This window comes from Diospyros lotus, chromosome 9, assembly GCF_014633365.1.
Source record: "Diospyros lotus cultivar Yz01 chromosome 9, ASM1463336v1, whole genome shotgun sequence".
Classification (NCBI taxonomy): Eukaryota; Viridiplantae; Streptophyta; class Magnoliopsida; order Ericales; family Ebenaceae; genus Diospyros; species Diospyros lotus.
In genome coordinates this window covers 32,452,701-32,477,362 of record NC_068346.1, presented here as the reverse complement: position 1 = coordinate 32,477,362, position 24,662 = coordinate 32,452,701, and the positions used below count along the sequence as shown (strand labels likewise).

The window sequence follows — 24,662 nt, the reverse complement described above, 5'->3', positions numbered from 1 at the left end:
AATACAATAATTAACTTGAATATCGGATAATTCTCTAAGTCCGGTCCTTTTTTGCACATAATCAAGTCTAGACAAATTTAGACTTGAAGATTGTAAATAATACTTTAGAATAAAAAAAATAGTGAAAAACATTATTATTATTACATTCAGATCCCTTAAATTCTCGTTAAAATCACTTTCTTTTTTAGTTGCTACGTAAATAATAATACTTAAACAACAAATTTAATTATTTTAATTGTTGTATTTATTAGTTTACTCACTCTTGTGTTAGTAAACATATTAACACTATTCCTAAAATTTGTTCTATCATTTTAAATTCTTTACGTTACAATTTATTCGAGATTTAGAACAAGACTAGACAGGTAGGAGGTGACTACTATTGGTAATGAGTTTATTATCAATAACTTAATATTCTAGACTTGTAATGAATTATCAAACCAATCTCATAAAACTTAAGATTATGCTCTCTTTACTGTTTTTAGTTTTTATTTTTTTAAAATAGTAAAAACGTATTTATTTTTATATTTTAAAAAATATATTTTCAAAAATAATAAAAAAATTTATAAATAAAACTCAAAATAACAAAAAATCATTTTAACTGTTTTCATCACAAACACACTGAATATTTTCAAAATGCGAAAAGCGTTACGAATAAAAGAAATGAATTTTTAATAATTTTAAAATAGACGCTTAAAATATAAAATTAAAAATAAATTTAAAACTTAAAATTGAAACACGAAAAAAAACAGTTTATAGGTTTATGAGTGCGACAAATATTCAGATGATATTCCTAAGTCCTAAAATACCCTTAAATCTTTTAACAATAGATTAACTCTTTCGATTTAAAAAAAGAAAAAACATAAAGAGCGAACATAGTTAGAAAAAGTGTAAATGTAAAGTATAGACAGGTGGCATGTGTTAGGTGGAGTAAACTATAAAATATTTCAAATAAAAAAGTTTATATTCAATATTCAATAGGTGACACTTAGCCATTGCAATTTAGTTTTTATTTTAGGTAATGAAAATAAATATTGATGTAATGATAAAATCAATTTTTGGGACCAAAAGGTAAATTTTTTTTATCCCGAGGGCCTATAGCTCAACTTCAAAATTTTTATAGGGGGTTAAATCACATAATTTAGTGACGAAATTCGAACACGGGACTTGCACCGACTATATAATGGATAAATCTAGGTTTTTTTTGGGACCAATGTGTGTACGATCCCAATTGCTAAGCTATGTCCGCAAAGTCAATGATAAAATCAATCTTGTTTTATAGTAATTTAAATGTTATATGTTTAATTCATTTGGTTATTATAGATAAAATCAAATCGAGTATTTGTTTAAATAGCAAAATAGATAATTAACTTCTATCGAAAAAATGGCAATAAAGCCATATGAATTATATCATCGTGCCATGCTATTGACTTAGATTGTATATCTAAATCTATTAAAAAACTTTATAATTTTCAATTAATTCCCAAGTTAATCATTTTAAATATGTGAGAATACAATTTAAACACTTAATTATAACACTTTTAATAATAATCATGTATTAATATATTATATTTTATATCATATAAATAAATACATGAATATCACTAAAAATATCACAACTTTAAACATTCAAATATCATTTTCATTAAAATCGGATCGTACCTTAAGTGAGTCACATCGAGAAGAATTAAGGACTTGATCAAAGCATGGTAGTTAAGGAGGATGTGACACTCAAGGCCCCTTTTAAGAAAATGCGACCATGCTGCTGCACCACAAAAATTAAAAAATATATTTGTAAAGAGAGTGAAAAATAAAACTTAGGTGAAAAATAATTGCATGTGACATGAAATGTATTGAATTGAGCATAGTGACAAATAATGGTAATTATTATTTTAAATTAAAATTCATAATTCAATCCTAATAATAAATGAACAGACCCATCGTCAGGCACAGGCAGAGGCACAGCGGGGTCTTGAATTTAGTAAAAAAATATATTTGAGAGGGAATTAGAGAAATATTAATTAAAAGGCCAGCCAAAAAAGCAGGAGCAGTGCAGTCAACAGGTAGATACCACAAGGAAACAGCTTGTATGGACTCCTCTTGTCTCGGCAACAAGAACACACACTCAAACTCAATTATGCCAATTGTTGGATTTAGATTCTTTATAAAGCAAAATAATTTAAATTACTTTTATACGTAATTTTATTTTTGTGTGACACGACTCGATTATTTATATAACCCGCTAATTATAAAGAAATAATTTTACTCTTATACTCGAGAGTTATCATATGTATTAATTTTTTCTTCTTAAATATTATGTATTTTGAACCCACTTTCGTACTATTAGGTGATTTTGTATTTAAAATATTTAAAAATAGAAAAAAGAGTAAAGGAGTGTGACTTTAAATGTTAAAATTAATTATAAATCCATTATTTTGGTAAGATATTATTGAAGAGTATTCAAATTTGGGTTTAAACCTAATGAAAAGTTGAATTTGAAAAATAAGAAAAAAATTAAAACCCTAAAAAAAAGAAAATGTTATTTCTTAAAATCTAAATGTTTAAATTATGAAATTGAACAGCAATACTTACTATCCATAGGATATCTTCCCACTATATATTTTACAAACTAAATTCATAGAAAAAACGACAACAAAAATCATAGGAAACGACGTCGTAGTGGGTCGCCGTTCAGTAACCTAACTACAACAAACACTAGCAACTTCCCGAGTCAACTCTTTCCCCCTCCCCTCTCCCATTCTCCATCTCTATCTCTATCTCTCTGTGTCTCCGCCTTATTTGACTGAGTCAGCCACTCGCCTCCCGAGTCCGCTCGGCGGCTCGTCCCATTTCGCTTATACTCTCCCTCCCTCAAACGGACCCAAAAGCTGAGACACAGAGAGAGCGAGAGAGCTGAGAGAGATAGAAGAACAGGGGGAGAGAGAGAGAGAGAGAGAGAGAGAGAGAAGCTTTCACTTTATCCCCCCACTCCGCAAAAAGCTCGGCGGAGATCTCTAAAAGCCCTCGATAATTCTCCCTTTCATGTGTTAGTGGTGTTCCACTGAAGATGATGATATCGAGGGGCTTGTTCGGGTGGTCGCCGCCGCATGTACAGCCTCTGACGCCGGTGTCGGAGGTCTCCGAGCCGCCGGAGTCGCCGTCCCCATACCTCGACACCAGCGCCGAGACGGGGGTTCCCGTCGAGGTCGAGGATGAGATCGAGGATGAGGCCGAGGAGATCGAGCCGCCGCCGGCCGCCGTCCCCTTCTCCCGCCTTTTCGCCTGCGCCGATCGCTTCGATTGGGTGCTCATGGTCGTGGGATCCCTGGCCGCCGCCGCCCACGGCTCCGCGCTGGTGGTCTACTTGCATTACTTTGCCAAGATTATTAACCTTTTGAGGCACGAACCTCCCGTCGACGAACATCTCGTCAACGACGGGTTCACTGAGGTACACTTCTTTTGAAATCTGTGTTTCTCTTAAACCCTCTCTTCATGCCCTGTTTGGGCAACTAGTGGCGAACTTTGTCGTGTTTGGTTTTGCGCTGCTGTTTTGTTTAGGGGGAAATTTAGCACTATATTTAGCTACTTATTAGGGCTTTGAAGCTGCTTGTGTCGCTAACACACGCACGCACACTCACTCTAAATTGGGGAAAGTTTAGATTATAGAAATGTACAGTTGTTTGTTCTAGATCATTTCTAAAATTCGATTAGAGTGCGTCAGATGGTTGAAATTCCGTGTCTATATGTGAGTTCTTCCTGGGTTGGGTTTCCACTTGCCGATTGAAAATTAGAATTCAGTTCCAAGAGGATCGTTGGGAAGAAGCGACTACATCTTTGATGCCATTAATATGCTTCCTCCATTTCTATGAGCTTTTAAGGAATTCCTATAGTGTGTGGTTTGTGATTTGTGAGCGGGTGAACTAGTAAGCACTAAGCTGGTATGCTATCTCATTTACTTTTACAACTTTTTCTTTTGTTTCCGTTGCATTATGCGAAGACAGAATTGAGCTTGGGTGATGTTGAGGTTAATATCAAATTTGATATTTTTTGGTCCTACTTCAGTTAGGCACAAGTTAGCCTACCAACTTCCATAAGGTTTGAAGTTTCTAAGGATTGAAATCAAAAGGAAGCGTGATCTTCTTTCTTTAATATGATTTAATGTAGTTGGCTGCAGTAACGTCTTTTTGTTGATAGAGATGTTTAAAGGACATGTTTGGCGGGTTGCAAAAAAAGTTGGAATCTTTTCTTTGGTTCTTACTGAAAACATTCCTCAATAACTTCTCTATGGGATCATGAAGGATGCCGTAACAAAGTTTATAACATTACAAAATGTTTTGCCTTTTAGCCTGATTAGTGTGTTGTGTAATTCACATACTTCTCAAATTGCAGGAGATAAGGGCTTAACTAATTGCCGCTATGCAATTGTTTTATTTTCTATAATCCTGATACTACTTCTAGATTTGTTTTCTTTCTTGTCTTTGAATCACTTTATTGGACTTTATAGGGGTTTTTGAGTGGCATCTATATATAGAAGTTTAGTTGTTTTCTTTAGCTTTGCTCACATCGTGTATGTGTGGCATGTGTTGCATTGCTTTTGGTTAACATTTATTTTAAAAAGATCTAGTGACTTTGCTAAAAAAGAAAATAGAGGCTTCCCAAATCTGGGTCAGGTTGGTGCCTTGGTAAAGGCCTTGGGTCATGCTCTTCAGATTTGGGTAGAGTTCCTTTGAAATGGGGCTGTTTCTCCCAATTGGGTTGGGTTCTTTTGGGTACTGGGGGCAGCCTTGCATGGGATGAAGGGTAAGGTCTTGGTTGCCAAGGTTTCGGCCAGATCTTGGTTGAAACCCTTGGTTTGTGCCTCACAGGGTTTCAAGTGCTAAAATTCCACCCTGAATTGGCCCAAAACCTCAGTCTGAACACCTCTGTTGAGATCCACAGCGTGTCCAGCAATAGAGACCCCTCAAACAGATGAGGGACGATGGGTTGGAAAGAAAAGGTGGCTTCTGCCAACTTGGCGTTGTCGCCAGGGGTCAAATATGGCATCTGGGGGAGAGGAAAAATGGAGCTCAAACTAGGGTTGGAGATCCATTCACCGGTGCTGGCTCAACACAGCTGGCTTTGCTTCAGCCTTTACTGGAGATCCCTTTTTCCTTTCTTCTCTTTTCCCCCCAACTCTCACTCTGTTCAGTATGCCCCTTCTCTCTGTTGGCTTGCAACTGGAGCTGATGAGGAAGGCTAGGGTTTCAATGCAAAAAAAATTTGGGCAGAAAGTTTCTGGCAAAGCACTGCTCATCTCTTTCCGTATAACCACGCTCGGACTTAGGGCCAATTGCCGTAATGGCCCCAAATAGGCCCCCCCCCCCCCCCCCAACCCACTTGACATCCCACTACTAATTTTAGGAGCCAAGTTTAGTTCTGGCTGGGCTTGACAAAATGGGCCCAACCATAGTTTTCCTCCACATCTCTTCTTCTCTTATTCATTCAGTTTATCTTTTATTATTAACATTATCTTTTCTTCCATTATTTAATGTTACTGGCTTTCTGAATTTAGGGCCATTACAAAGGCCATCCAACTGGTTGATCCATAGTCCTAAGAATGAACCAAAACTATTACAGAATCCTGTTACTTGATGATTTTGAAATGTCTTGATCCCGTTATGTCTTAATTCAATGGCGAGATCAAATTTATAGGTGTAACAGTTGCTATTGTCTCCATATTGGGCTAAACAATCTGTTATAGCACCTACAACTGTCCAGGAAACATAAGCAAACACTTTTAAGATGTGAATGTGTAGAATCTTTAAAGAAGGCATACAAAAAAATGAAAACAAAGGGCTACCTATTGTTTTAATTAGATGAATTTTGTAGACGTGCTTGAACGAGGGCAAAAGTTTTTCTTTTCTAAAATCCCAATTGCACACTATGTGTTCTCTTTCTTCCTACTATCATTTTCTCTATTTGTTTTTTCTCCTTCTTTCTCCCTCCATCCTTCTATAAAACACTCATTCTATTTGTCTATATCTATTATACAAGATTATGAAGATTAAATGGGATGACTAGATTTTATTTTATTTGTTTTGAGGGGGTCTCAAGATGATGATAGTCAAGTTTGGGGGGGGCTGGGGTGCGCTCTAGATGGCATTGGGTCCCAAAAAATGGGGTTGGGTCTCAGGATTGGCATGGGGATTTTTTTTGGATGTTATTTCTTTATTCTTGAATCTTATTCTGGGTTATAAGCATAATATATGTGTAAATGTATGTGTGTGTATGCATAATAAATTATGCTTATAAGGGCAACCCTAGTTCATGGGGCTCCCTACTTTGCAAATGTTAAGGAAGGGTTGCTTTTATATGTAGCCTTATTGTTGTTTTTCACAAAGGCTGTTTCCATAACTTCACTTGACCTTCTAGTTAGAAAAGGAGCAACCTTACTGTTGTTATGATTGTAAATGAAGCAAAAATTTTGGATAACTGTTATGAATCCTATTTAATACTTACCAAAAAAAGGATGCATACGAGGAATGTTGGTTTTTGAGAGTGGTATGAGGAAAAAAAAGAAATTATGCTTTTGGTTTTTGCTACTACATTATGTTCATTACATCTATGAAGTCAAAACCGTGTCTTGGCTACCGCTACTGTTATTAAAAAGGTGTGAGGAGGGTGGTGTGTGGTGGTGGTGGTCTAGATGCTGGAGATGGTGGCTGTTTTGAAAGCTGGTAATGGTATACCCAGAGTGGTGTGTATATATATGCATATAGAGATTCAATCTGTGATATGCAGAGCAAACCGAGAAAATAGCAAGGTTGAAGTGTAAAAAGGTATATGGCATTTTGAGAAGAAAAATTAGAAGAGGCTTTAAGCAAATTTGATATAGTCTACAGATGGTTGACTGATGGAGAGGTTATTTGTTGCAAAATTTTTAGAATATCGAAGGTATTTGTGGATTCTCCTGCCTTAGTGCAGATGTATTACTAAAAATCCACAAGGTCTTGGACATAGTTTATCATTGTTTTATGTGCAGTACCAAGATATGTTCTCTTGATTCATTTGACATTTTATTAGTTATTATGATTTTGTAAATAGTTTTGTTAGCCATGCTACGACCATATCTTTGAGCCACATCTAAACCTTAATAGGAAATATTTTGGTCCTAAATCTCTAGCTGTGAACCTCTTTAATGGAGAGGCAGTCTAGGCCCCAAATTCAACCAAAACATTTATTCCTTGTCGTCTGCCTGCAACTATTGCCTTCTTCTATAAATAGGTTATTCATTTGATTATCATAATTAGCTTCTTTGTTTCTTTCTGAATTCCTTGTCTTACACCAATACTCATGAATCTTCATTCTCAATGCATTTAATATGATTAGAATATCTAGTTTCCTCTCACTCATGTTAAACTCTTCTCTCATTATTTACCCTAAGTTAGTATGAAGATTGCCTAACTTAGATTTGTCATTGCTAACTGTTTTCCATTTACTTATTTCCTTATATATGTTGTTCGAAGTTTTCATCAGTTTATCACTTTGCCAGGTGTTCAAGTTCTCATTAATTTAGATAACCTCATTTCTAATCATTAAATTTTGAAATAATCCTGCAAAATGGAACATTTTTCTTTCAACCCTCAACCCTCTAATAATGTTTTTAGCTATTCTTACAAACATTCTCCTTGTAACAACCTTAACCTTTTCATATTAGCTATCTACTTTTTTAGTTTACAAGACCTATTTGGCAGAAACTGACCCACTTTTTAATGTTATTAGATGTTTCTATTTTCATACAAGGGCTTTAGATTATAAGGTGATAAGCCACCACTAGGTTTTGTATAGCCTTGGTAGAGTAATTTTGTGCCCAAATCAAGTTTCTATATACCATTGCCTATGCATCTTTGTCTTATTTGACAATTAAAGTCCCCTTCTATAAATACCTTTTCCACTTGACATATTTTCTGCTCTGGTGTTCATCCATTCCAATTTGAGCACAAATAGTGATTGCATCATTTGTATTCCTTTCTAATGCATATTTTTACCAATATTGTTCTCTCCATTTTCTAGGCACAGTTATGTTAAATTCTTACAAAATTTTATCAATATTATGCCCAATCCAGCATTTTCTATCTCTATTTCTTTTGCTGCTACATGTTAGTTTCTTACACAAATGCTACCTATTTGTGGAATTAATTTTTCATATTTGTCCAGAGCATGGGAGCTCTTAATCAAATTTTACAACAACTGTACATTTATGGTGCCCTTCCCATTTTCTGCTCTACCCTAGGGTGGCTAATACGTATTTTAAGGGAATGCCCTATCATTAACTTAAAAATCTTAGGATCCATGTTCAAAAGGATCAGACAAAGTTTTAGGTTGGCTAGTACTTGTTGCTACTCTATGATCACTGCATTTGACAGTGCTTGGGAGCGGCTATATACAGATAAAACATTATGCTCCAATGCATAGATTACAGGAACAGGGTAGCACACGCAGGTACAATTTATGGTGAGTTGGGGAATAGCTTTGAAATTATTGATATTTTTGTAAATCGCTATGGACTAAATCTATTAGCTATCTTTTGTTTAGTGTCCTCATCGCTACATTTCTTTCATGGTGCATCGAGGATGATTTGTGTCCTCTATTAGAAGCTAATATTAATTTTCCTTTATAACTTTATTTCCTTCTGTTATGTTTAGGAGCACTCTTGACAACTAAATCAATGTTTCCTAATGCCAATTCTCTCAACTCCTCACCCGAAATCAATCCAACCAACAGAAACACAAGACAGAAAGCAAGAACAGAATTTAAATGAAAGAAAACCAGAAACAATTAAGACACAAACCAAACAATAGGCGCAAGATATATCCTGGTTCGGATTGCTTTAAAACAACCCTACATCCAGCCTTCAAACACCCCAAGAGCAGTTTTCTTATTACCAAGGATGATCAATACAACAGCTTGAGAAAACCTCCTATTCTCGAGTACAATCAACATTCACTCTCCAAGATTACAAGGCAGTCTTGAACACCAGCCTTTCTCTCTAAATGAATGTTCACTCGGTACAATAGAATATAATAGTAAAATCTATCCCCTTGCCCTCTATTTATAATAGGAGGCGGAACCCCAACGAAGACTTCCAAATATTTACAGTTTACATCCCCAACTTATCACTAATTATAGTTTGGGTTACAACTTCTATTTAATACCTCATTGGCCCTCAAAAAACACTGCTATAACTGATCTTATTTAACAATTCTCCACCATTGTCTTGAGTATACTTCAACCTTCATCCATCAAGCCTTGGCCTTCCAATAGATGAACTTGACTTGCTCTCATGGTTTATTCCTGCTGCACCTGATCACTCAAAAACACAAACACATCAAAGAAACAAATCAATGCTGTAAAACATAACAATGGATCACCTTTGGATAAATTTCAGCTGCAATAACTAGACTTGCAACTCTCATTAGATATTATCCTCCTCAAGGGATTTCCTAATGAATAACTTTTCCTAACGTCAATATGATTGATATACTCTATGGTGGGACTAAAAAACTAAGCCAAATGGACTGCCCATTGGCTGATTTCAACTCCTCCTATCTAGACTTTCTTTTAGGGTTCTTGCTGCATACAAAATGCAATATATATATATATATATACACCCTAAGTTCATAACTATTCATCTAGGCACACTCCACCATAAACCAAATCCATACATGATATTATTCCTTAATCCCAAAGGTTCCATCCTTTTACACAGCATCACATCAACAGTGCACCTTACCCGGATTGGCCTTAACACTGCTAGACTTACTCCTAGCTCCCAAAATCGGCCTTTAGGCTTTACCACCGTCTTCCCTTCTTATGTTTGGTTCAAACTCAAAATGACTGCTCGACCTCTATTTCCAGCTTAACAAGGTATGCTTGAGATTTGGGTACTCCTAGGCTGTCATGAGCTGTCCTATTCCTATTCCAACCTCTATGCCTTATCTTTCCAGCTTCTCCTCCTTCCAACAATCTCAAACACTGAACTACCACCTCAGCTACACCTTGAGATTCCCATTGGATAACTATCAATGAAGCTGCCTTACTTTTCTAAGGCATACCATTGAAAAAAGACACAGCTAATCCATGCACTCATTTTTAACCCCTTGGACCATCATAAGAGACTCCAATTCTTATAATATTCTGGCTTAGGAATTACTTAACTCATAGAGAGACCTTCTAAGCAATAAACCTTGCTTACCTTTCCCTCTAACCTCTAATCCCTTGGGCTACTCTATACGACCAATTTCTCTCTTAATATTTTCATGGATACTAGCTGATTAGAGACACCTATTTGACCCAAATTAAGCCTTCATGAACTGTTTTAACCAATGGCCATTTGTCTAGCCTTTTTCCTAGAATTTTCCCATTTCCAGCATCTTCCTTAATTCTCAAATAGTCACTTCACAGCACTCCACCCATTCCCTAGATTTCTCCCCAAATTTACATGGCTTCATGCCATTCATTTTGGACATGAGTGCAGCCCTCTTTCTTATACAAGGAGCTCTATATCCCAGCCTATCCTTAGCACTCAAGACAGTGCATAAGCATCTTATAAACCCAAATTTCATACCTCACTGGAACCTAACTTAAGACCTATCACTACCCATCCTAGGCAGCACTCTAAACCTTCTATTCCCTTTCTCATTTTCTGCAAGATGATTCTCCTTCCCTTTCCTTGCTTAATCTGGACTTTTGATCAATAATGGCTACACCATACAAGGACACACTTGCACACACCATTTCCCCTCACTGTTCACAAGGACCCTCAATGCAAGAGCCAAAAACTATCTTAAACACTAGCTTCCTCCCTCTCACAATCTAGCCCAAGCTTACACAATGAATATGACCAAAAAAAAATTTCCAGGTTTCCCTTATTGCTATACTCTGGTTCATAGGTTAGTTTAGGACATCCCAAAGGATTCTCCCTGCTGGCCAGCATTCCAATTTCCATCCCTTGGCATTGGAATCAACTAATTCCATGTCCTATTAGTAGAGTTTTCCCTCATAGGTAAGGACCCTAGCTTTAGGAGACCTAGGTATACCTATTACACAACTCCACACACCTAACCCTTCACACCAGAAGCAATTTCCAGCAAGCTTAAATTCAATTCCAGCAAGCTCATATATGCTTGGGAATTCCTTAGGGACACACCATCTTCACTAGATACACTTCACCTAGCTCCATCATGAGACGAGGCCTAGATAGGTTCCCAAAACATCCTAGAAACTGATTTCTAATGGGATTTACTGATTTTGGAGACTTCTACATCTGGAGACCTAGTCAAACTACCTGGTTTCTATTCCTATACACCTGCAAATTTCCCCCCCTCCTAATATCCTTAGCCTTAGATACCTCTCCTAGTCCTTGCTCACCATTGTGAGCCATCCTCAAGAAATGCCCTAACCTAACTTATCATAGGCTATCCTTAGTGGCTGCAACTTATCCACAAAACCTGCAAGCATGCACCACATATTCTTTAATTTTGAGGATTGCTTCCATCTCACTAAGAGATCCGAGCAACTCTTAGGACTCCAATTCTCTTTTATAGGAGAAACCCTTTCTATCTAATTCTTCTAAGGACATTAGACTTTCCTTCTAAACAGGGACATAATTTTACAGATTCTAATAATCTGGAACAGCTCCACCATGCATCCTAATTTCTCCCATCTCCAAATCCCTTAACCTTACTTTGATGCCTAGACAAACCATTCCCCCCTCCAAAACCCTTTTCCTATGAGAATAACACCCTAAACCTAGGACCTATGCTACTTTACTTGCATACCTAGGGAAACTATAGGACATCCTCACTCTCATAGCCAAAGCCGCACATGGTGCTTGAACATTCGGGGCTGGATTTCTCCTGGGTTTCTTTCTTCTTGTTTGGGCAGTTTCTCTTGATGTGGCCCTCCTCATGGCAGTGAAAACATTTAAACTGTTTCTTGCCATTCTTAGACTTGGATCTTGACTTCCCCTTTGATTTAAACTCTCTTTTTAGTCCTACTTTCAGCAGTAAGGACATCTCCAGCAGATTTTCCTTCTACTTTCTGTTGTAACTCCTTAGAGTTTAGGGCTCCGAAAACATCTTCTAGGGATAATTTTTCCGTACCATGTTTTAATATATCAACAAAGGTTTCATACGTTCTTGGCAAAGAATGCAATAATACAAGGGCTTTATCTTCCTCATCATAGTTAATATCTATGTTTTCTAAATCAAGACATAGTTTATTAAATTCATCTATGTGATTATTCTGTTTCTGCCCTTCTTGCATTTTAAATGTGAAAAACTTTGCCTTTAGATACAACCTATTTGACAAGGTTTTTGTCATATAAAGACTCTAATTTAGACCATAAAGCCTCAGTCGTTGCCATCCTTGAAACTTCGCTAACAACTTTATCTCCTAAATTTAGAATTAGAGTATTATAGGCCCTCTTGTTGATTTCCTTCCTACGCTCAGTGAAATCCTTTTTCTGTTCTTCAGTGACATTATCGGGCAGTTTCTGATCTGCCTCTAAAGCTTCTTCTAATCCCAAGTTTCCCAACAGCGCCCTCATTTTAATTTTCCATAGACCGAAATCATTTGAGCCATCAAATTTCTCTATGTCATACCTAGCGGAAGAGGGTGCGAAAGCCAATAACAGGGATTAAAACTATAGATTACTAGGGTTCTTGGCAATTCTTGAAAGGGTTCTTGGCTCTGATACCAATCTGTTATGTTTAAGAGCACTCTTGACAACTCAATCAATGATTCCTAATGCCAATTCTCTCAACTTCTCACCCGAAATTAATCCAACCAACAGAAACACAAGACAGAAAGCAAGAACAAAATTTAAATGAAAGAAAACCAGAAACAATCAAGACACAAACCAAACAATAGGCGTAAGATATATCCTGGTTTGGATTGCTTTAAAGCAACCCTACATTTAGCCTTCAAACACCCCAAGAGCAGTCTTTTTATTACCAAGGATGATCAGTACAACAGCTTGAGAAAACCTCTTATTCTCGAGTACAATCAACACTCACTCTCCAAGATTACAAGGCAGTCTTGAACACCAACCTCTCTCTCTAAATGAATGTTCACTCGGTACAATAGAATAGAATAGTAAAATCTATCCCCTTGCCCTCTATTTATAATAGGAGACGGAACCCCAATGAAGACTTCCAAATATTTACAGTTTATATCCCCAACTTATCACTAATTACAGTTTGGGTTACAACTTCTATTTAATACCTCATTGGCCCTCAAAAAACACTACTATAACTGATCTTATTTAACCTATACTCTAGACAACATTTTAACACCTTCCATCAACCACCAATAATAATTGGGTTATTAGATAGTTCATAGTTGTACTTAATAATTTGGAAAATGTAAGAGAATGATCTTGACTTCTCATGCTTCAAGATTCAATCATTCAGAAAAGATGTTGTCTACAATGGGGAGTCACTCATAGTTTACAGGGATTATTTTTACCTTTTGGTTTTGGAATTCAAGTTTCCAGTTAAATGAACTTTTGATTTGAAAGAGTCGGTTGTTGAAATAGATATAACCAATTCAACAAAATATTCTAAAGGAGTGTTCAATTAACTTTTTTGTTATTTCTGCAGCTTACTTTGACCATTGTCTATATTGCCGTGGGTGTTTTTGCATTTGGCTGGATAGGTAAGTGAAATGTCCATTCAGTAGCTCTGTTCCCCCCCCCCCCCCCCCCCCCCCCCTCTTAATGTATTCTCTTGGAAGTTGTTTCTTTGCAATCACCAATACTTACTTATGTTATGTAATAGAGGTTTCATGTTGGATTCTTACTGGAGAACGACAGACTGCAGTGATCCGATCAAAATATGTTCAAGTATTACTAAATCAGGACATGAGTTTTTTTGATACGTATGGGAATAATGGAGATATTGTAAGCCAAGTATTGAGTGATGTGCTGCTTATCCAGTCTGCACTTAGTGAAAAAGTATGTAAATTTGCCTCAAAACTGGATTTTTGTTTTATTATAAATTAGCTGTTTTATATTGTTTTTTTTTTCTCCTTGAAAGTTCTTGTTTATCTTTAATCACTTCTAAAATGACAGGTTGGAAATTATATTCATAACATGGCTACCTTCTTTTGTGGCCTTGTGATTGGATTCATCAACTGTTGGCAGATTGCCCTCATTACTTTAGCTACCGGTCCATTTATTGTTGCTGCAGGAGGAATATCAAATATATTTCTCCATAGGCTTGCTGAGAATATTCAAGATGCATATGCTGAAGCAGCAAGCATTGCTGAGCAGGTTTTTGTTGTTCAAAGATTTTCTCATTCTTTTTTCCTTTTGTGCTATTTGGCTTTCATCCCTCATGCTACATAAATTATTAGAATATTGATGTTAGAATTATTAGTATATATTATAGTTATTATATGTGTGTTTTATTTTTGTAATTAGATTAAGCTCATAGGTTTAAAGCCCATTATGCTTATTATAAATAACAAGCTAAGAGAGGATAGTCTCTTAGGTTTTTTCTCATAATTATTTTTTCACATGGTATCAGAGCCACCGATGAGAAAAAAACCTTAGCCCCGCTGTGTATTTTTTTCCAGCAACCAGAACCCTAGCCGTCAAACCCTAACCATCCCTGCCCAATACCAAAACCCCATTGTTCGGCCACCATTGGATAACACCACCACCACCATCAGGTTCACCGCCCCTAGATCGGTCGACCGCCGAAGACTCGCCGCCGCTGGACCACCCACGCGCCGTCGCAGATTGCTGCCTCCGTCTCCACACGCCGGCGCGTGACAGCGCGTTCGCCAGCCACTTTTTTTTGGCTTCTCCAGATCTGATCTTCGGCGACTCCTCAAGCCACTTCTAGTGTCGAAACCCTTGCCATGTCTGATTTCAGTGACACCGTTTCTGTCGGTGCTATTCCCGCTTCGGCACCTGTTGCCCATGCCGCCTCTCCATCCTTTACTGTCTTCAATCTTGGGACAGCTAATATTACCACTGTCAAGTTGATAGGGTCGGCCAATTATCTTTCATGGGCAGCCTTTGTCAAAATGTGGTTCAAAGGGTAAGGCCAAGCGGATCATCTTACCACAAAGGCTAAAAGTGTGTCAGAAGTGAATCGGGCTGGATGGGAACAAGTTGATGCCCAGTTATGTAGCCTCCTATGGCAGTCTATTGATTATTCCATCATGCAGCTCTTTCACCCCTTTGAAACTTGTGTTGATGTGTGGAAGGAAGTTGAAGAGTGTTATACAAACAATATCCAATGTTTGTACATTGTGGTTTCTAATATCAAGAATCTCAAGCAGGAGTCATCCATGGAATCTTATCTGGGGCAAGTTCTAGCTCTCATGCAAAAATTTGATACTCTTCTTCCTCTCACTACGACTCGCACCGAACATATTGCTCAACGAGAGAAGTTTTTTATGGTTATTGCTCTCTCCGGTTTGAAACCAGAGTTTGACGCCATCAGATATCAAATCTTGACTAGCTCCGCTAGCCTTACCATGAAGGACTCTTTCAAAAGGTTGTTGAATATAATAGGTGCACATGGTATGTCATCTTTTTCTCATGTTCCTCCATCGGAATCTTCAGCTCTTGTGTCTTAGGCTTCAACCATAAGAGGAAATAAAGGACGCAATAATAATCGCTCACGTCCACAGTGTATCTTTTGTAAGAAATTGGATCTTCTTGAGGACAAATGCTAGAAGAAACATGGTCGGCCAGCTGCCCCACTTGTGTCATCTACCAGTGCAACTTATGTATTTCAGAGCAATCCTAGTCCTGCTCAATCTCCACCAAGTTCGCAATTGGTATTTATGTCTGCAGCTAAGTATGATGCCTTCTTGAAGTTTCAGGTTACCCAACCATTTCATCCTGGTAATCTTGTTGTTTGTGTTGCTCAAGGCTCATCTATTAGTCCTTGGATTATAGATTATGGCGCCACTGACCATATGTGTGGTAATGAACTTCTTTTCTCCTCACTTACCTATTCTGATACCTTACCTACTGTTACCCTTATTGATGGCCAAAACTACAGGTAAAGGAATCAGTCAAATCACACTCACCTTTTCTTTCTCATTAAATTCTGTTTTATATGTTCCTAATAGTCCTTTTAATTTGATTTCAGTTAGCCAACTTACCAAAACCCTTAATTGTTCTGTTATCTTTACTCCTACCTCTGTTTGTGTTCAGGACCAAGGTATGGCGTGGACGATTGGCGTCGGGCGTGAGTCACATGGTCACTATCATTTTGCTGTGCCTAGTTCGCCGATAGCTTGCACCAATGCCGCTTCCCCAGATCTTCTCCATTATCGTCTCGGTCATCCCAGCCTCTTGAAACTGAAGAAATTAGTTCCTAGTTTGTCGCCATTGTTCATGTTTAATTGTGAGTTGTGTCAGCGTGGTAAACACGCTCGTCATTCTTTTTCTTGTCGGGTCAATAATAGGGCTGAGGCTCCCTTTTCCCTTGTGCACTCTGATGTATGGGGCCCAGTCGCATCAATTCTACTCTTGGTTTTTCATATTTCATTACTTTCATTGATGACTTTTCCCGTTGCACTTGGTTGTTTCTTATGAAGAGTCGGTCTAAGTTATTTTCTATTTTTCAGACATTTATTGCTGAAATAAAAACACAGTTTGGAGTTTCTATACGTGCCTTCCGTAGTGATAATGCCCCTGAGTATTTTTCTTCTCCATTTACTACTTTTATGACTGCTAATGGCATCCTGTATCAATCTTCTTGTCCTTACACACCTCAACAAAATGGGGTTGCTGAGCGTAAGAATCGCCATTTTATTGTGACTGCACGGACGCTTCTTTTACATGCCAATCTTCCCACCAAATTTTGGGGCGATGTTGTTCTAACTGCATATTATCTAATCAATCGCATGCCATCTTCAGCGTTACAAGAGCAAATTTCTCATTCCCTTTTGTTCCCTACACAACCACTTTATTATGTTCCTCTTCGTGTTTTTGGACGTATCTATTTTGTGCATTCTTTTTCACCTGGACAGGATAAGGTTGCTGGAAAATCTCTCAAGTGTATCTTCTTCGGCTATTCCCGGTTGCAAAAAGGCTATAAGTGTTACTCTCTTGAGCTGCATCGCTATTTTTTGTCTGCTGATGTCACATTCTTTGAACATCAATCTTTTTTTTCGGTTACTCAGCCTGATTCACAGAGTTTTCACCAGGTTTTGCTTGTTCATTTTTCTTTTCTTCCGCTGTCCTCCTCGCGTCCGTTTCTCCTCTGTGGCGCCACCCTATCGTTTTCTGGTCCACCTACCTCGGCTCCTCCATTTCTTACATATCACCGTCATTCTCATCCCGCTACCAGCACCAACATTCCTCCAGCCTAGGACTCTTCTGACTTGCTCTCTCTGTCTGTGGTCCCTCTTGCCCCGGATCCTGAACCTGACAATCTCTTTGTTGCTCTTCGCAAAGGTACATGGTCTACTCGTAATCCCCATTCTATTTATAACTTTTTATGCTATGACCGTTTGTCTCCTTCTTTTAGTGCCTTTGTTTCAAGCCTTTCCTTTGTTTCTATTCCTAAAACCACAGGTGAAGCTCTGTTCCATCTTGGTTGGCGCTAGGCTATGTTAGATGAGATTGATGCCTTACATTCAAATGGTACTTGGGATTTGGTGTCTTTACCATTAGGAAAGACTCCCGTTGGTTGACGTTGGGTATTCACCCCCGAAGTGGGTCCTAATGGCTAGGTGAAAAGTCTTAAGGCCCGTTTGGTTGCCAAAGGTTTTACATAGATCTATGGGTTGGATTACAACGATTCTTTCTCTCCTGTTGCGAAAATGGCCTCTGTTTGCCTCTTTCTCTCTCTGGCTGCTACGCGTCATTGGCCACTCTATTAGCTTGATATTAAAAATGCCTTTCTTCATGGTGATTTGCAAGAAGAGGTATATATGGAGCAACCACCTGGTTTTGTTGCTCAGGGGGAGTCCAATGTAGTCTGCAAACTCAAGAAGTCTCTCTATGGTCTGAAACAATCTCCACGGGTGTGATTTGGCAGATTCAGCATTGTGGTTCAAGTCTTTGGTCTCACTCGAAGTGAAGCTGATCATTCGGTTTTTTATCGCCATTCTTCCTCCCTATGTATCTACCTTATTGTTTATGTAGATGACATTGTTATCACAAGGAGTGATCAGGTTGGAATACAGAAGCTGAAGGAACATCTACATTAGCACTTTCAGACCAAAGACCTAGGCCGACTTCGGTATTTCTTGGGTATTGAAGTTGCTCAATCAGGAGATGGTATCTCAATTTCTTAGAGGAAGTAGGCACTTGACATCTTAGAAGAAACTGGTATGGTGAATTGCAAACCAGTTGACACCCCAATGGATCCGAACGTTCGACTCTTATCGGGACGGGGGGAGCTTTATTTAGACCTTGGAAGGTATAGGAGACTAGTAGGCAAGTTGAACTATCTCACAGTCACTTGTCCTGACATTGCTTTTGCTGTGAGTGTAGTTAGCCAGTTCCTTAGTTCTCCATGTGATTTTCATTGGGATGCTGTTATTCGGATTCTGAGATATATCAAAAGAGTGCCAGGTAAAGGGCTACCTTATGAGGATAAGGGACACATATTTGTTGTTATGTAGATGCAGATTAGGTAGGATCTCCTTCTGATCGTCGGTTAACTTTTGGGTATTGTGTTCTTGTGGGAGGAAATCTGGTTTCGTGAAAAAGTAAGAAACAAAATGTAGTAGCTATATCTAGTGCAGAGGCAAAATATCGGGCCATGGCTAATACAACTTGTGAGCTCATCTGGCTTAAACAATTTCTACAAGAACTCAAGTTTTGTGAAGTGTCTCCTATGAAGCTTATTTGTGATAATTAGGCTGCCTTACACATTGGTTCTAATCCAGTATTCCATGAGCGGATTAAGCATATTGAAATTGACTTGTCACTTTGTTAGAGAAAAGCTGGTTGAAAGTGTTATTGTTACAGAGTTTGTTAACTCCAATGATCAACTTGCAAATGTCTTCACCAAATCTTTAAAGCGTGCTCGAGTGAAATATATTTGTAACAAGTTTGGTGCATATGATATCTATGCTCCAGTTTGAGAGAGAGTGTTAGAATTATTAGTATATATTATAATTATTATATGTGTGCGCTTTATTTTTGTAATTAGATTAAGCTCATAGGTTCAGGACCCATTATGCTTATTATAAATAACAAGTTAAGAGAGACTAGTCTTTTAGGTTGTTTCTCATAATTTTTTTTCTCACAATTGACCTTGGCTTACATTTTGGTAACTTGGTGGCAAATTCTCACAGATCCAAATTATATCCTCAAAGTGCTAGTTGATTACTTTATTATGCAAATTTTCATTTATTTTAATGCCCAATAATTTGGCAATCATGTCATCTTTGTGCATAGAGATCATTGGGGAGGTGGAATCTATGTAGCCAATTCCACCTAGTCGGATTAAGACTCGTTACTTTGGTTATTGTTATGTGCCTTCTTTGTGCATGTGTGCTTATTTGAAGTATGTGAGATTTTGCTTGCTGCAGTCTGTGCAGATAACTTTTTGATTGGAGTTTCTTGAAGTCATTTTCTTTGTCAGTAAAAAATGGAGCTTGGGTTCTCCTGTTTCTCTGTTTTTTTCTTTTCAAGATGATAGTCTTTGTGTTACCCAAGTGTTTTCGGTCATATTCTATTCTACAAAGTCCTGTATGTAGTTATTCGTGGAATTGGAAAATGTTGTTATTATGCATTTATTTAAGGTAAATTGCATTTGGGCCCTTTGTGGTTTGGGCATTTTGCATGGAGATCCCCTATGGTTTAAATTGGGCTTTAGCAGTCCCCATGGTTTACATTTTTTGCATGGCACCCCCTCTATCACAAATGGCGTTAAATTAAGCCATAACTAAATGAAATTAAGCCCTAATTAAACACTTAAGTAAAATTTAACAAAGAATAAAAAATAACTCTCACAATCTTAGGGGTAGGAAGGGAATATTAATAAATTACAGTTGTAATAATTATATTTGTAATAATTAGTTATATTTGTAATAATTGTTTAGATGGTAGTTGTTGCAATAGTTAGTTATATGTTATTGTAATAGTTAGTTATGAAACAGTTAAGACGGTTAAGGAGAGGCTATATATGTAACCTAAGGTGATAAGAGAAAGGGATAGAATAACAGAAATAATCTTTTGCCTCTCTCTTTCTTTTCTTCTTCTCTCTCTCTCTCTCTCTCGTCTCCCTTTCTCCTTATTCTATTCTATGTTTAGAATTCCGTAATTGTCCAAGCCCAATTCTTGGGGCTTGACATTATGGTATAAGAGCCAAGCGAACTGGCTATGGGGTGATTGACAAGTAGTCTCTTAGTGAAGGGTGGGCTTTGAAGTGGTTGGCGAAGGTTATGTAGGTGATTGGAGAAGTACAGTGACAACAGTGGTGAATTGCAATGGTAGAAGGTACCAGATTGAAACAATTGGAGGGGCGGATGGAGACTTTGGAGCTTGGGTTGACACAAACCTAGGAGGCGATGGCCCAAAGTAGGGAGGACATGGCGGAATTAAGGGAAGCCGTGCGAAGGGCGTCGGAGATACACCAAGAAGCAATTGAGAGGTGCTGAGACGCGATGGAGCAGCAAGGGCAAAGGATTAACAACATGCTCACAATGCTTTCCTCCCTGTCCCAATTTTGGTTGTCGCCGGAATTTTTGGCCGTGCAAACCTCTAATCCGATCCTGCCACACCAGGGCAATTATCCAAGAACCCAGGGGGTTCTTGAAGTAGAGGTCCAGCCTATGAATCAAGAGACACAGGTGAGGAATATCCAGACTTTGACTCATACTCATCCTTCGATGCCAAGATTGGAGATCCCAATGTTTGAGGGGATGAAACCAAGGTGGTAGACAAAGAGATGTGAAAGATTTTTCTAGTTCTATAGGATACAGAAGAGCAGAAAATCGATGTGGTTGCGGCTTACTTGGACAATGCAGTTGATTCTTGGTATCAAGGCTGGATCCAAGATGAAAGAAATCAGGGAAGTTGGGCAGAATACGTGGAAGGGTTATGTAAGGGATTTGGTGAAAAAGGCATGGCTGATGTGATCAAGGAATTTATTAAATTGAAGCAAGAAGGGTCGGTGGTGGAGTACTGTCATGTCCCTAGGGTTCATGACTGGTTTAAGATGTAATTAGAAGGAATTCGGAAGTTAGATCGGAAGAGATGGGAGGAAGTTAGGGAGAACAAAACAGTGAGGGAAAGAAAAAAGAAAGAAGGAGAGAGATTAGAGAGAAATTGGAGGGATATTGAGAGAATGCAAGAGAGGGAAATAAGAGATTTCAATTCATCAATTTCAGCATATCCAATAAACTCCTAACAGCAGCCTTATATAGGCATCATTGACTTCTAACAGCCTAACCACTTGCTAACAATATATCCTAACAATTATTATAAACCTATTACAAGATTACCCCCCTTTTATTATATTTCTATTACAACATTGACCCTCCTATACTCCTAGGTACATGACAATTCCCTCTGCCTTAAAATGTTTCTTCTCCCCAAGAAACTTATTATCGTTGAGTTGCTCTTTCTTCATCCAATTCCAACCTTTTCTATTTGCTTCATTCGTCTTTCCTTCTTTCTCTTCTTAGGCCTCTTCTTCTTTGTTCTTAAGTTTGCAAGATCCATCCCAAACATAATTTGGCTTAGAGCTGCAATAGAAGCAACTTGATTGGCCTCAATGATTTCAAGTTCAAATCTGTGAGTGCTTGATGAAATAGGAGACCCAAGCTGCAGAAGGTGCTTGTCCCTAAGCAAGTCCCTCACCTGAAAGAAATTTGAAAGAGGCAGAGGAAAGGTGGATTCAATCTTGAATGGATCATTAGCTGACTTAATTTCTACTTGAAGATGTGAATGTTGCTCAATAATCATCTTCCTTTCAACATGATCACTCAAAATTGTCACTTTCGGCTGCTCCAATACTAAGAAATCCAGACCCTTAATGTCCTCATAGGGAGGTTTTCCAACAAACAAACCATCTGCCCCTGTCAGTAATTTAGCGACATCTTCTTTCTGTTCCTCAGAATATTCCCGAAGCTCACTCTCAACATTTTTATTCTCCACTTCAGCAACACCTTCTTCTTTTTGCTCACCAGAATATTTCAGAAGCTTGCTCTCCACAGCTTCCTTCTCCAATAATCTTCTGTTACAAAAATTCAATCATGGCTTGTTTGAATCAATCATCTTCTGGTGGGAATTTTCAGAATGATCATCTGCAACATTCCTTCTCGGTTTGTCGAAGAATTCTGCTGGAAACTTGTAGTTATACTCCTTACTCAGCATCCTTGCAAACTCTTGAAGCTCTTCTCGTATTACACAGCCAAATTCCTCACATTTTGCTAACCCAAGGGTCTAATGTCCGTTTCCATGCCTCATGATTCAGCCCAAACTCTTCACGTTTTCTGTTGTATCCCGCTGAAAATGCAGCATCCTTCTGCTGCAGAGGAGACTCCAATTGTTTCATACGCAAGCTATCCGTCATGGCAGAATTCTCAAGAGCAGGACAAGTCAAAGGCCAAGGCATGGGAGCTTGATACATCCTTAATCCAACTCTTCCCTGAACAAATCGGGTTCTTAGTTAGAATCGCCTCAAACGCAATTCACTGCCTATGCAGTGTCGAACTTCTAATCGGAATCCCCTAAATTACCACTCGATCAGTTCCGATAATGACTGAGGTTGTCTTCCTGAACTGCTACTGCCACAGCTCGGAAAGTAGTAGCGAATTAAACCGCTACCCTGCCTTCACAATCGAACCTTCTATCTTTCCTCAGCAAAGAGATCTACGGCTAAGAATGTTCAACGGAACTCACCGGAAGCCACTCCTCCTACTTCTCCTTCAGATCCGAGCCGACCTCTCCTCTTTGTGCATCGGAATTAATTCCGCAATTCACCACAGCAAAATCAAGATTCTGCCAAGCTCTATCAGTTTCGCCTGCCTCACTCCTCCTTCAGTGATCAACCTCGGCTGCAGCTTCTTCGGAATTCTCCAGCGAACAACTTCAAGGTTGGGATGGTCTTGTTCGTCTGGAAATTCCGATCAACTGGACTTCCCTATCAGTCGTCTTTATCAAGCCTGCCTCCCAAAACCGGGGTCGCCTTCACTGCCTCCACAATATGGATCGTAATCACACCACTGGAATTGCCAACCGTGAGGTGATTGGGAATGACGAATGAGTAGCGGAGGACGGTCGCTGGAGATTTGTTCAAATCTGTCTCCAAATTCTGCCTCGTATCTCACAGCCGAGAGTCATTTATAGCTCAACTTCCTAAATTCGCTCCTTGTCCGAAACTAATTCTAGGATGGCGAATTGCAAGCGTTATTCCGCTTCAAGCCGAACTTGCTTTGCTCTGCTTCGCCTTTCAAGAATCGAATCTAGAAGTGCTCGACCCGCTCCACCTTCAATTTTCCAAGTTCGATTCCAATTACTGGTTCAGCTATGGGCCTCTATTAACTGGATCGGCGACATAAATTAGCTCCTCATTCGATCAACGCTGATTTGGCTCGCCGAAAATCGCTTGAGGCTCTGCTTCGCTCGCGTCTTCCTTCTCGTCATCTACTCACGATCAAAGTGAATTCAAGATCGCCAATGGAGTTCCCACCCAATCACCGACCACTGGTTGAAATTCACCTGGATTCTTGAATCGATCTTGATTCTCTTCGGATGCTTGCACTCGCCTATCACACCGTAACCAGTGGAACTTGTTGGAATCCTTGTGTTTGCTGGAACCACTTGAAGTCTCTGCTCTATCGATTCCGCCGAAAGTCGTCGGAATCAACTGCTACCAATTGCAGGAATTTAGCCAAGGAACATTCCTCTGATACCAATTGTCATGTCCCTAGGGTTCATGACTGGTTTAAGATGTAATTAGAAGGAATTCGGAAGTTAGATCGGAAGAGATGGGAGGAAGTTAGGGAGAACAAAACAGTGAGGGAAAGAAAAAAGAAAGAAGGAGAGAGATTAGAGAGAAATTGGAGGGAGATTGAGAGAATGCAAGAGAGGGAAATAAGAGATTTCAATTCATCAATTCCAGCATATCCAATAAACTCCTAACAACAGCCTTATATAGGCATCATTGACTTCTAACAGCCTAACTACTTGCTAACAATATATCCTAACAGTTATTATAAACCTATTACAAGATTACCCCCCTTTTATTATATTTCTATTATAACATTGACCCTCCTATACTCCTAGGTACATGACAAGTACCAAGCGAAGTTTGAAGAATTGAGATCTATTGTGTATACTGTGCAACCGGGGTTGATAGAACAATATTTGGTGTTCAGTTTCATTAGCGGGCTGAGGGAGGAACTAAGATTAATGGTGAAGATGATGATGCCAACATCCGTGAGGCAAGTGGCTGAGAAGGCAACATTGTAGGAGCTCACGTTGGAAGCGATCTACAATAAATACACAATGGCAATAGAAATTCAGCCTTTGTTCTATCAACCTTTGGAAAGGGATCAAGTGAACATGCATTCTAAGGATTTCCCTAACCCTATTTGTTAATCCTAGGGTCACTGGATCAGTTTTCTTAGCCAAGAATTCAACCACTCTTCAATTGCACACACTCACAGATTTAAACTTAAGAACATAA

At 38.6% G+C, this 24,662-nt stretch overlaps 1 protein-coding gene across 1 annotated transcript in view; it reads left to right on the top strand.

The window, feature by feature from the left end:
• The first annotated feature begins 2,858 nt into the window (after positions 1-2,858).
• Positions 2,859-24,662, top strand: part of LOC127809459 (ABC transporter B family member 6-like) — a 43,655-nt gene continuing 21,851 nt past the window's right edge. The window contains exons 1-4 of the mRNA XM_052348259.1: positions 2,859-3,445; positions 13,641-13,695; positions 13,818-13,993; positions 14,111-14,311. Of these exons, the coding sequence (XP_052204219.1) occupies positions 3,065-3,445; positions 13,641-13,695; positions 13,818-13,993; positions 14,111-14,311 (813 nt within the window). The 5' untranslated portion in view covers positions 2,859-3,064. The remainder of the gene's footprint in view (positions 3,446-13,640; positions 13,696-13,817; positions 13,994-14,110; positions 14,312-24,662) is intronic.